The sequence below is a fragment of the Parasteatoda tepidariorum genome, chromosome 4 (genome assembly GCF_043381705.1).
Source record: "Parasteatoda tepidariorum isolate YZ-2023 chromosome 4, CAS_Ptep_4.0, whole genome shotgun sequence".
Classification (NCBI taxonomy): domain Eukaryota; kingdom Metazoa; phylum Arthropoda; class Arachnida; order Araneae; family Theridiidae; genus Parasteatoda; species Parasteatoda tepidariorum.
The window spans coordinates 34,465,406-34,480,418 of NC_092207.1; the positions used below are offsets into that span (position 1 = coordinate 34,465,406).

The 15,013-nt window shown below is 26.3% G+C and overlaps 1 protein-coding gene across 1 annotated transcript in view; it reads left to right on the forward strand.

Moving 5' to 3' along the window:
- The window catches only part of LOC107447446 (rho GTPase-activating protein 39), a 34,515-nt gene extending 22,919 nt beyond the window's left edge, over window positions 1-11,596 (forward strand). Inside the window, exon 16 of the mRNA XM_016062367.3 lies at window positions 690-11,596. Coding sequence (XP_015917853.1) covers window positions 690-884 — 195 coding nt within the window. The 3' untranslated portion in view covers window positions 885-11,596. The remainder of the gene's footprint in view (window positions 1-689) is intronic.
- Window positions 11,597-15,013: the final 3,417 nt, after the last annotated feature.

The following is a 15,013-nucleotide window of genomic DNA, read 5'->3' on the forward strand; positions in this document are numbered from 1 at the left end:
TAGCTGCTCGCCAGATTTTATTGCATTATAAAGAAAAGTAATTGATATTCGATTTTTGATTAATAATTGATTTATGTGGATAGTGGCATTTATGTGGATAATGGCATAGAATTTAGCATTGCGTCATGGTAAATGTTATTCCTACTAAGTGGAAGTAGTTGTTTTTTTTTTATATTATACCCAATTCACTGGAAGAGCTGTCACATTGGTATTTTCAACTCGAAATACTGCTATATCACTGCCTTTATACACATACTTGCAAATATATTTGATGCTCTTCCTTTAAGGGCGTGCATAAGTATTAGAGTTTAATATGACTTGTTGCAACGTGCTTGAATATTGTTTTTTAATTGTTATGTTTCTATGTCTAGCTTGGATCCGAATACGATGAAATAAAGATATATTTAAAATATACGTTAAATCTGTCCAAAAAATTAAAAAAAATTAATTATAAACCTATTCTTAGACCTAGTGAATATACATATAAAATTTCATCAAAATCGGTCGAGCCGTTTAGAAAGAGTTTAACCACTAAAACTGTGACAAGATATTTTTATATATATAGATATTATCTCTAGAAGTTGTTTGTCTCATGCAATTAAGAAATAATAGTTCTAGGTATTTAATTTTATGTTTGAGCAGATATTCCTTTTGAAAATAAAATAGTTAATATTTTATTAAATTTTTAGGTTTTTGCTGCAGAAGAGAATTGTGCTATCACAAAAATGGATTCAAAAAATTTGGCTATGGTTATGGCCCCAAACTGCCTGCGCTGCACATCTGAAGACCCCTCTGTTATTTTCGAAAACACCCGAAAAGAAATGGCGTTTATCCAAACGCTGATACAACACTTAAACACGAGCTACATGGAAGGCATTATGTAAAAAGAAGGAAAAGAAAAGAAAACTGTTGTCACTGTTAAAACCTGCAATAAAATGAACTTTCCAAAACATTTAAAACTGTTATCAAAACCTTAATTTCTTGTTGTGAAATGAAGAAAAAAAAATAGTTGCTATCTGATTGAAAAAGATGATTTTATCAACAAACATATATATACATATATATCTAGTGAAGGTGCTATTTTATTGGTTTGTGAATCAATAGTATATACATGATAGTAAAAGGTAATGCAAGTTTAAGATATATTTTATAAAAAATTGTGATAAAGCTACTTTTCTTTAAAAGGTTTTGAATGTAAAGGTTTGGTTGAAAAGGAGTTTTTATAATACTTCGTCGTTCGACTCAAGGACAAGTAATTACTATTTTAATGTTTTTCACTGACAAGCCTAATGTGGGAAAATTTACTTTATTGATGTTGGTGCTTCCACAAGCAGTTCATATAAATACAAGAATGCCAAACTATTGAGGTGGAGTCGAGAGCCGATAAACTTGTCATAGGGGGGCTATAGACAAATATTGGGTTAGAGACAAATAGATGCATTTTATCAATAAAATTAAAATAAAAACAGTAGAGCATCATTTATGGGTATTTCAACTATTAAAAATAAAGAAAACGTTCATTAAAATGCTTTCTTAATCAAAAACTGAATTAATTTTGTTACGATGCTCCTATTTTTTGCGCTTGTTAACTGTATACCTAAAAGGGTTTTATTCAATTCAATAAATAAGAAAGCATATTTATCACAGTTTTAAAGAAATTTATTTCATTTAACTAATAAGTGAAAAGCTTTTTAGTTTCTGTAACTTTATATTAATGATAGTAAAGGCATATTTTTATTTGCAAAACTTAAATTCATGTCATGTGTTTTTATAGTTAAAACTTGAATTCTGAAAATGCGTAAAAACAGCTTTGTTACAAAAAATTCTTAGTGAACTTTCAAATAAATTCCTGTAAAGTTAAATATTTAGTTTTATTATTTGAATATGATAATAAATATTTATTATATTGTTTGCATTGAACAAACAATCATATTACATATTTGCAAACAATAAACCTATAAATGAGACTCTACCGTATGATTTGTGATTATTCCCTCTATGAATACCATATAAATTTAATAAATATCATATTCTATTTATTATATTGATAATCCTGATTATACTATATAAATCTTGATTATGATGTGTAAACGAGGCTTTAATAAATAAATCTAGATTATGCCTTCTGGAGCTAGAAGTTCAAAGAAAACTAATGTCACCTTTGTCTTGCGAAATGTTTATATAATTGCTCTTATAATTTTCTATAGTTTTTTTCCATACCAGCTGAAAAAAAAGCTATGAAATAATTAATTTCTTAATCGCTGGTAAGTTTTTTTTTCCTTTTTTAATTCTTATAGCTTCTTAAAAGAAAACAATTAAAAAATGTGTCGCTTAGTGATTAAGAGAAAATAATATTTTCCGAACTAAAATTTAATTTTAACTAGTATTATGTGAAAAACATATTTATTTCATGGCAGGAAAAACATGTTTTTTTATTTTAATAAAAAATAGTCTTACCAAATTTTGCAAAAGGGAATAACTAAGGGTTAAAATAAAACCAATTCTGAGAATTGCAGCAAAATTATTGAAATACTTGGTAAAGTGCATTAAAAATTGGAACATTTTAAAAGTATTTGGCTGCATTGTTTTATTAGTTCTCTGTAGTTCTGTAATTATAAGTTAAAGTCTGAAAAAGCGAAGGAAAATTCATAGTAGTTGACATTCCTGCAGAGAAATGTAGAAACTTTGAACTTGAATATATCACCATTCAATGTTAATTGCACAATAGTGAAATAGTTGTTTTCTTTGATATAATCTTTCATTTGATTTACAGATAACGCTTTGATTCAATGTTTTAAAATTGTAAAATGTTTTACAAGAGGGCATTTAATTTTAAATGTTTCAAATGGACAGGAATAAGAAATTTTGATGATTTTTTAAAGTATCCTATTTTTCTGCCTTTCAATGATTATAATGCATGTGTTTATTTTTAAAACAATATGTGATATCTTCCTTAAAAAAGTATTTCTTTCATTTTATTTTATACTTACGCTAAATCGGAAAATTTGATCTTTGGTTAAAAGTTCAGTCTTCCAATTTATTACTTGAGTAAAGTAATATTATTGTGTCATTTAACTAGATGAACAAAAATCAGTCACTCATAGAGAAATTAGGAGAAGCCTAAATTAATATCGTGTAACTCTTACTCTGAACTTGATAGTGATTGAATTTGATTTGGAGGTGAGCCCATGAGGTTTTCCAAGGTATAGCCGTTCCCCACTACTTAAATAAGCCCATATAATCGAATAATGGGCTTATATGAATAAAATTTAGAGGAACCAAATTCTTTTATATGAAACCCATAGCTTCCAGTTCTACTGGATTTTGACAGTATCTCTTGGTCTACTGGTTTAATAAAAATTCTCCTGGTTTTTGTACATTTTAGAAAATTCCCTAAAAAGGAGTTTCTCTAATGTTTCCTTAAAAAAAATCCCTATTCAAATAGAATTTTTGTGCAGATTATTACTTTGCTTGAATATTTAAATAAGTGTCACTAATGCATAATAAAGCGAGCCTCATTTATAAAATTTAGTTTACTATCTTTGATGAATTAAGTAAACATAATACATAACATTTTAAGATCATCTAATGTGAAATCATAACTGGAAAATATTGCAGTTTTTCTATTTTAATGACTATAAAATTCCCTATGTGTAAAACATTTAAAATATTTTGCAACAATTATCAGGAAATTTATATTATTTCGTAAAATTTACTGGATTTTTTTCATATCCGTGTTGGCAGCAATGGAAACCAGTGTTTAATTTCCACATTTAAACGATTATTTGCAGTTACCTGTCCTTGCTTAATTGCATAAAGATGAGAAGAAAAAAAAGTTGAAGGATTTTTTTTCATATTATAAGAATGATTCACCAGCAAACATACTTCATTTAAATAAGACTTCTTGTCTATTTTCTGCTCCAAACAGTTGTCGGGGTAGTTTAGTAATTGCTCATGTCTTATTGGCAGTTATGTAATAAAAGAATTTGTTTTTTTTTTTAATCTATCTTCGACAGTGTATCAAAACAGATTTCAACTAGAGATTTCTTCGAAAGGAAATAGTATTATAGTACATATGTTATACTTTTAATTAGCATTGATTTATTTTTATATAAATTTTATTATCATATAGTATTTTATGATTATTACCAGTAAAAGCTCTAATTTTAATGTTAATTAATATTTAGAATGAGTTTATTTCTTCAAAACATTATACTATATTGGATACCATTGAAATTAAAATTTTGTAAAAAAAAAAAGGAAATTAGCTTTTAAGATTGACTGATGCATTCCCCTTATTATTGATTTAACCGCTTACATGTCTGGATACTGTTGTCTAGAACTGGTGGTATTCCATTATGCAGGGCTGACTGTATTTCACATCCAGTTTAAGCCATTAACTGTGGATTTCGCTGTGTATATCTCCCAAATTGAAAGAATGCTGATTTCAGTATTTTAACTGATGTTTCAACTTTTCCCACAGATTCAAGTCAGGTGATTTTGCAGATCAATTCAGATGTAAATGTTGATAAAACAGTCACATATCCTTCTAGTCTGATAAACTTAGCTCTCATCTTTTAAAAAAAGTAGAGATATTAACAACATATGCTGCATAAAGATGTTGATTGAAAAATAGCATCTAATCATGTAGAGTATTAAAATAAATAGTCTGGTTTATGTTTGTTATTATTTCATTCAGTGGGAGCAATGTATAATACGAAGGGAAAAAAACATGACAGACACACCTCCCGATTTCTATCTTTCATGAATTCTCTAGGGGTGACTAATTTTTTGTATGGTGCCTGTATACCTCACTATTCTTTCCTTTTTTTTTTCTTTTCAAATAAGTGCCAAATTGTTTTTATTATATTTTTTTGCATTTCTAGTTCTACTTGACATGTCTGTAAGCATCCAAGTATTTTTTTAAAAGAATGGAATTTAAGTAGAGTAATTATTATTTAACTCAAGCATTATGACCATGTGTGCCAAGTCCTTTTTAATCTTTTTAGTTTTAAAGATTTATATACTTTAAACAGAATTTTAAAGAATTTAAATGTGTACATGATGTGCAGATTGCAAAATAAAAACCAAGTCACCTTTATAATCTTTGATCTAACAATTCGATTTTTGTGTTTTAAGATGCAATCTTAATGGTTTAAGAGGTAATTTGCAAATAAATTTAAGATTTTAATATGCAAATTATTTTGTGCAGACGATATTTTAGCATCTTAAAAATATTTACTTCAAGAACAATTTTTGATACATTGTTTCTAATATTATCAATTTTTTTATTGCATTTAAATTCATTCAATCTTTTTGAATCTAAGTTTGAAAAAGTATTTTTTTGTTTTAAAAGTTTATACCTTTCTTATGAAATTTTATGTATTTAAAATTTTTGCTAATTTTTGGTTGAAGTGTATAGTATCACTTATTTCTGTTGGTTAAAATGTGAAGAAAAGTAAAGTGTGAAGAAAAAAAACACTCCTCAATGTAAATAAATAATATTCAATTCCGTGTACAAAAAATTTTTACTTCAAAAATAATTTTCATGCCTTGTATCAGTTTTATAAATTATATTTCAATAATTATACATCTTGGTCATTCTATCTCATTTGAAACTAACGATGAAAGATTTTGCTTTACATTTTATAAATTTATACATTTTTTATGGAATTAAATATATTTAAACTTAGGCCTGATTTCTGCTCATGTATTTAGTATGATTTAATTAGAATGACTCACATACTTATTACTTTTGCAGGGAAAAACTTCATATTTCTTAAAATTATTGCATTCATTGCAATGATAAAATATTATTTTTTCAAAACTAATTTTTATACATTCGATCGGAATTATCATTCTTTTTTTTGTTTTGCCTCTTACTTTACTTAATCTTTTTGAATACCAAATTTCAAAGTTTATTCCATCTGTTTTAAAAATGTATACATTTTAATAGAATTTAATATATACTTGAAATGCTCATGTGAAAAAACCTTCATGTCATTAAAAGTATTGAATTTTGCATTTAAATATACTTTTAAAAAATTCTACATATTATCTTTTTTATTAATTTTTTTTAATAATTTTTGAATATCTCATTAAATAGTAAACTTGAATATTGTTCTTTTTGTATTAAAAATGTGTACATTTTAATGGAATTAAATTTATTTAAACAAGTTTCTACTTTTAACTGGTGTATTTAATATCATTTGCTTCTGGCTAAGGGCTAAAATACTGATATGCAAGTGTGGAAATAAACTTTCATGTAACTAAAATACTATTGAATCTTCCATATGAAAATATTAATTTCAAAAGCAATTTTGTATGCAATGTATCTGAAATATCAATCTTTTGGAATGATTATACATCCTGATTCATTTAATATCTTTGAATACTAAATTTGAAATATTGTTTTTTATAAATTATACCTCAAAAAAGTATTCAGTAGTTAAGATTGTTCAATGTTTCAAAAAAAGCTTTTACAAAACTCAATTTCATGGCAAAGTATTTCAAAAATATCTTACATTTCTAAAGTGTTCTTTTCGAAAATATTTTTTTATATGTGTACTACATTAAAACATTAAAAAATGGGTCAAATATTTTGCTGCCTTTTACCTAAGCGTTGTTTTTTATTACAGATTTTTTTTATATTCTCATTCATTACAACATTCTCTAAAAAAAATAATGATTAGGCTATGTAGTAGAGATCTATTTAATTCTGCAAATAACTCTCATAATAAAACTATTATATTTTTAAAAATAGCTTAGATGTATTAGCTTAATGTGTTCATTTTAATTTACCAGCGTTATGTTTATTTTAATTTATTGCTATTGCATAATACTAATTAAATTTTTTAATGTGTTTATTTCATTGTTATTTAAAATATCAACTTATTTTTTAATTATTATTTCTATTGTATATTTTATTTAGTGTATTTGATTCATCATTATTTATTATTTGTTATTATTTATTTTCTTCAGCATTATTTTATATGAATTATTCTTTTAATTTAAGGTATATATTTTTTTACTGTTTTAATATGTCATTTCATTAATGTAAGTTTATGTTAGCTTGAAAATATGGTTTTTTTTTTTAAATTTCAATTAAGTGAACCTTTCAATGTAGCTTTTTAATTAATTATTTATTTTAGTGTATTTATTTATTTACAGCAGAACCTCAATTATTCGACACTAATTAAGTGAACCTTTCTATGTAGCTTTTGAATTAATTTATTTATTTATTTATTTAGTGTATTATTGATTTATTTACAGTAGAGCCTCAATTATCCGACACCCATGAGACCGGAGGTACGTTGGATAATCAAAATTGTCGGATAATTGGAAGACCTTTTATAAATCGATTTTATAAGTGCATAAACATTGAACCGAGTAAAACTACTAATAACAATTAGCGACTGAAATAATGTTCAACAAGCACCCTTACTTGTGTTTTACTTTTCTATTTCAAATAACAGTACAACATGATGAAAAAAAGTTGTTTATAATTTTTAGTTTTATAGAGCTTTAATAGAGATGTACCAGCCAAATGCAAAACTGTATCACTTTACTATTATCAATCACTCAAACTCCAGAAGATCGCGATTGTTAATGTCAGTCAGTTGTTTACACTATTTTTTTTTCAAATGAAACATTTTCTGATTAGTTACTACCAGTTACTGATTGCACATAGATAAATTTTCAGTTGGCAGGCAAGTAAATTAATTGTCGTTTAATATTTATATAGCTTAAATGTTTATCTTGTTGTTTTCTAGCAGTCAAATTTTGAAATTGTCATCACGGCAGTAAACTGATTGAACTGAATTTACTTAAATGTGGAGTTTAAGGACACGTGGTCGCTTTTAACATGTCTCGAAAGAGGCCTCGGATAACCGAAGAATCGTGTGACCGATAATCGGGGTTCTACTGTATTTATTTCTAGCTGTAATGTTTTTTGAAATGTACTTTTTATCATATTGTCAATTCATGCATTGTCATATTGATATATTGGTTCTAAATTGAATAATACTGTGAAACATTACTTTTCTAATATCATTGTGAGAAACAATCAATTTTTAATAAATGTTTCTCTGTATGATTTTATAGATGTAGATATATTATAGAGTGCATCGATCAGTTGAAACATAATTATAACCTTCCCAATTTTCAAGATACTTGATAGATATGTGGTTTATTTTACACTGGAAATTGTGGCCAAAAAGCTGTCTTGTGACTGAGATGTACAGAAAAGTCCTTCAAACATATTCGAAGCAAATACTACCTATTTGCTAGATACTTAAATGAGTCTTGCTTATTTGCGTCTGTATAAAAAAATTTATTAAAATAAATATTCAATTAACTGACTACACTTCCATTTGTGGCAAAATATTATTTTTGCTGTTAATTAGGATTCTGGTTCTAGAACAAAATCACAGACTGAAAATGTGTGCAAAATACTAATATAAATATTATTTTGAAATAATATTGATATAATATATAAATAGGAAATTAATTCCTCTTGAGATTCTGGCTTAAAATATTTTACCTGCTCAACATTCTATCTGATGACATTTAGACTTATTCCCATGATCCTTCTTTCATTTTTCTCTTCGTCCTTCTTGTATTTCGATCATCATTTGACATCATTAATTATTATATTTTTACGAGGACAGAAAGCAGCAATTATAAATACAGGAGTTTCGACACAATAAATATTAACGAGTTCCATTTTTAAGCTAATTTGTGAATTGTCCATTCAGTACCACTCAGTCGCACATGTATTTGAAAATCTGTTGTATCTATACAACAATTATTTAACTTTTTCCAACTAGTAACTAAAATGAGAGTTTTTTTGTACTGTAAAATTATGAAATTAAAGCATATAGAACCATTTTTTATATTTTGTCCAGCTTTACTTAATTTGTTTCTCTTTTATTTATTTAGTTTAAAGTATGTACTAGTGTTATTTCACATCTTATTTCTAAAAAGGTCATATATCCTCTATTAAATTTTTAGATTCTATACATTATTTCAAAGAAAAGTATGAGATGAATCTGAACCTGTTTTGGTGTTGTAAAATGTTATTATCCGCAATTTTTAAAAGAGCTTTGCTCCTTCTGTATAATTATTTGTGGGGCTTGAGCCCTCACTTTATTTTGGATCATCTGAGTTTTAAAGAATTTGAGACTATGCTCTTTTAGGTATAAATATTTATTCACCTGAAAGTATAAAAAAAAAGTGTTTGGATTTTTCTTCTTTCAATTCATTTCAACTACCTTACTCGAATGTTTTTTAAGTTGATCACCTTTGTAAATTGGACAACTGTTTTAGTTGTCTACCAATTATTGTGATTTAAATATTTATTCACTTTGAAAAAAAGAAAGTGTTTGGCATTTTCCCTTAACATCAAATACTATACTGTGAGGTTTGTTAAGTTGACCACCTTTCTAAATTGGCCAACTAATTATGCATTGTTACAAGTTTGATTACTACTTATCTACAAAATCACCAAATCAGCATTCACCTATGATTCTTGTATAAGGAAATGAATCAAATCCTGTGTAACAATATCATCTGTCTATCTTGTGTGTTGACCTCTGAAATAAATCTAGTTCAACTGTGAATATCATAAAAATCTAAACGCTTAGTAAAGTGACCATTTTTTAAATGACTTTTTCTTTCATTTCCCTAAGAAATTTTCATACATTAATATTCTAATATGTCTTGTAACCTGTTAATAAGCTTTCCATTTGTGAAAGCGTATTTTTTAGACAATTTGTTTGTTTTTTCTTATTTTCGCACGCTAAGTGTAATTTTCACTTGTTGAAGTTTAATTGCAGCTTTTACAAAGAAATCCATTCAGTTATGATGAGGGGCATTTATCTAATGCAGAATGACTAACACTCTTATTAGTATAAAATTTTATTCTTAAGTGGCTGTTGAAATATTTTTAAAAGTTAAATTCTTAAATTAGGATATAATTAAAAGTTTATAATTTTATTTAAAATAGTCCTTAAAAATTTGTAATGTTTTTAATTGGTAAAATGAATTGGTGAACTTAATATTATTTTGCTAATAAAACTAATTACTTTGTAAATGAAATCACTTAAATAAATAAATGACCTCACCTTTCCACCTTAGTTGACCATCAAAATGTTGTTTTGGATTCGTTTAAATTAGTGCATATTTAATGTCCCTCCTTCCTGCATCAGATTTGGCCCTGCCCTAATTTATATTTTCATTGTAAGATTGCTAAATTTTTGGAGAATTTTTTATAAACCCTTTCTTGCTTATATATATATTAGGGGTGCACATACGCTGCACGTAGATTAACAAAGAGCAGCACTCATATTTAGTCATGTTAGTGGCAAACGTGATAAGTTTTATCTAAACAGTGGTGTTCTAAGCACCAAATATTTTTATCAGTAAACTTAACATATTTGCAGAAAACTAAATACTTTTATTTATTTGAAATTAATTAAAACTAAAAAAAACTGATACATTTTTTAAAAAACTTTTTCCATTTTTCACAATAATTAATTTATATATATATAACATAAATATTTGGGGGGAGGGGATATAAATTCTAACGCATTTTATAGAGTAATATAAATTTGAATTCAATATTTAATAAAAGAAAATTTATAATGTTTAAATAAAAAACAAATTAAAAGAAATTTTTTATTGTGTTCTGAAGTTCCCAGTGTTGAGGTTCGAGCCGCACCTCAACAGTCTGTGGGCCGCATGTCGCCCTCAGGCCATGGGTTGTACACCCCTAATATATATATATATAAGTTAAAAATATAGAGAAAACATGGAGAAAAAAATAAAGATTAATGAAAAAAGAAAAGAAATTCTTAAAATAAAATATTTTTTTAAAAAATTGAAAATATATACACATTTAAAAAGCCGGAAGACAAAAAAAATTAAAAGATATAATCTCGTCATCAGCTCACATGATTACATCCGCAAAATATATTTAAATGCGGATATAATCGTGTGAGCTGATGAAGAGATTATATTTTTTCATCAGCTCACACGATTATATCCGCAAAATATATGTAAATGCGGATATGATCGTGTAAGCTGATGAAGAGATTATATTTTTTCATCAGTTCACACGATTATATCCGCAAAATATATTTAAATGCGGATATAATCGTGTGAGCTGATGAAGAGATTATATCTTTTAATTTTTTGGTTTTTTAATATATATATATATCTTGATAAAAAGGAATTTCTTCTTTGGGCCCATCAGTGATTATGATTTAACTGATCTATGTATGTTTTAATTCTAATAGAAAACTGATATAGCGTGTATTATGTATAAGTGTGTTTTAGTGATTGCAAGAGCTTAATTTCATGTGTGAAAATTCAGAATAGATTTTTTTTTCCAATTTCTCTCTTCCATTTTGAATTGAAATTTATAAAAATGTATAGAGAATGATCTATTGATGAGGCAGCTGCGAAATCGCTCCCAAATACTACCTAAAAACTATGTTAGTGTTGCATTTCCTAAATGTTATAGTATGTACAAATGCTGTAATATATGTGTTAAATATTTTTGTTTAAATAAAAGATATCGTTTCGTTTTTCCCAATTTATTTGTTTTTTTATCTTATTTATATAGTTAAATCTCTGTTAGCTATTTTTAGTCGTGAAAAGTTTTTAGCAATTTCAAAACAAACAAAAAAAAAAATTTTTTTAAGCTTTTCCCTAATTCCGCCGTATGTTTTTAGAATTCTAGTGACAAATATATTCAGAATAGTATACACATCAGGATCACAAACTAATATTTAAGCAAAGAAAAACTGCTCTCAAAATCTGGTGAATCTTTGAAAAGTTGCACAAACAAATACGACGAACAAAATGTTAAAATTCGATTTCTCAGGAACTATTCGACCAATTTTGCTAAAAATTTGTATTTTGCCATATAAAATTATATTCTTTAAAATGACGTAAAAAAATTTATATGCTTTACAATTCAAATTATTTTTCGTCTACTATTAAATTAAATAATAAAAAAAATAACAAATGTTTACTAAAAACTTTTTTTAGCATAAGATTATATTTAGATAAAAGAATTTTGCAATTGTCTGCAAAGATATTTCAATTCGCTTAAAAAGTTCTTTAGACACGACGAAATATGCTAAAAGTAAAGGGGTCCAAACTTTGAACTGTTCTTCTAACCAAACTATTGAGACCATTTCTTTAATTTTTTTTTTTTTNTTTTTTTTCAGATTGCGACTACACCTCTCTCTCTATATTTTTTTCTTCAGAAATCAATATTCGTCGAATAAAAGGTATGTTTATTCAGTGAAAATACGTTTTTGTGTCTGATCGCCTGCACGAATTAATTTATATAGTCAACTCCTCGAAACATTAAGATTGAGTCTTAGAATGTGCAGATCCGATCATTAAATCAGAAGTTTTTCAGGGTGGTTCTTTTATTTATTTTTTTGCGCACTGTACTTCTATTTTTGTTTAAATTGGCGAAAACCAATTTGGATGATACTAAAAAAATTTTATTTCTAACATAAATTACGCAAAAACAAAGACGTTTTTTTTTAAATTCAAAAGCTGAGAAAGGTAGCTGGTTAAAATATTTTTATGAAAATACTTAGTAACTAATCGGCAACCTTATAATTTATATATTTTAAAAAATTCTGACTATAGGAGGCTTTTTTTTTTTTTTTAACAAAGTTAGTTTTTTGAAAGTTATTTTAGATTATTTTTCATCTAATTTTTTTAAAATCAACATTAGTAGTATTTTAAAACAATAATTATCTTAATATGCCATTTTTCCTTAAAAATTTTATGATATCGATCAGCTTTGAATTGAAAACTAACGGATTTTTATGGAAGTTGATGTAATTGTATTAATACAAGTGTGAAACACTATTTCCTCGCTATGTGTGTTAATTACCCATTAAAAATAATACACCATCTCGTTTTGCCTTGAAAGATTAATTTAATAATTATAAAAATTCAGGATTTAATAAATACGATTAATCAAGACATTCTAAGTAATATATCAAAAGTTGGTATTAACTGATTATTAAAAATAATTATTTTTTCATTGATGTTTGCTGTGGTAGCTAAGAAAATATCTTTTTTTATAGAATAAATAAAAAATGGCACTTTTTCAATAAATTATTCTGTACTACTACAGCTAATTTTTACACATTCCTTAACATCGTCTGACTGGATTCCAAAGATATGCAGATACTCTTAAGCAAAAGATCATAAATCATACATATATTTTTTATTCCCTTAATAAATTCATAAAAATGCTGTTTTTGATTCTTAATTTTAATCTTTCAGGTTCTCAGAATGTTCCAAATTTGGTTCTTCATTTTTTCTTAATTTAAATTCACACCTTCAGGTTCTTAGAGTGATATCTTTGGCGTTCTGTAGAACTGATATTTGGTGTTTTACTGTCGTTAAGGTCGAGGTTAAAAGAATTTAAAAAATTCTTCCTCTCGTCATTTTAGAACGATACCCTACAATTAAATTAATTGTGTTACAGTTTTTCTATTACTGAAGTTATTTTACAAATTCGTAGAAGTATCTTTGTCATTCGTCAATTTTTTTAGGCAGTACTAATTACTAAAACATCAAACGATCTTCATGTGTTATTAAAAAAAAACATAGGTGCAAAAAATATGTTATTGATGAGTTGAGTTATATGGCTATGGAATCTGCAACTCTTTTTCGTTACAATTATATAAGCTAAGTGTCTTTTTCAAAATTCTTATTTAAGCAGACATTCAGGATTCAATAACTTTTACGCCGCTCTTTCTTTGTTCAGGCGTCATAAACTCATTGTGGCGTTTCTACGTCCTGCCCGAACGGGGAAAAATTAATTGAAAACTTTGTTTTTCAAACCGTATTGTTTTGCATCGAGCTAACTAATGAGAACGTTCTGCCTCATATATGAATAAAGCAGTGAACACGAACAATTTCATGACAAAATTAAGGATCTATTTGCTCCGTTCATTGTTTATTTATTAAATCACAGAGTAATGTCCTATGACTGCAAACAGAAATAATCCAAACAAGGGAACTAAACTTAAATAATACAAAGAAATGGTGAATTATAACAATTTATGTGTACGCGAGGAAGGAGACGAATAGAATGGAACATTGATTATCTAAAACTAATTTTTCACATGCGAATTCACGAACAGGTGTTTTCTTTAGTTTATCCTGTCTGTTGTACTTATATCAGGTGATCGCAAACGTTTGTGTTCAATCAGAAATACATAAATGTAAATAAATAAATAATTTAACGCGTGTTGGTGAGATAGCATAACACCAGAAAATATTATGTTGAAGCATTATATCTACATTTAATCAATGGAAAATACATCGTTTCACAGGCAAATAAAAATACATGAAAAAAATTTAGAATATTAAAAGGAAAACTTTATATTCATCTGACATTGCTAATTTAGATTTTTTACGTGTTCTGTCCTCTGCAAGAAATATTTAACTAGCAACAACAACAAAAAAAAAATCATTTTGAGAAAGAAAATTAAAATTATCCGAGACTGGTTTCGGCAAGAAACCATAAAACCATATTGTGAAATACAGTAGCAAATATTTAAAGATAATTATAAAAGAACGAATAATTGATGAATAAATACGTTTTCAGTAGAAAATGTGTTGTATTTCATAAAGTTCCAAATCGGTTTATGAACTTTTGAAAATTTTATTCAATATTAATCAAATATATCATTAACTAATTAAATATTTTCATATAAATATTTAGCCCACCAAAAACGTGATTGCACATTAAAATTAAATGTCGTATATGTATTAGAAATACAAATGAAACATGCTGAAATATGTATGTTTTTTTAAAGATAAGAAAAATTATTAATGTATAATTAAAATAGCTTCTTTTTAAAAATATTTTAAATGAAATAAATAAAAAATAAAATAAGTAAATGATAAAAGATGAATTCATAAATGAAAAGGCGGGAAGCAAAATAAAGAAAAATACCTATATATA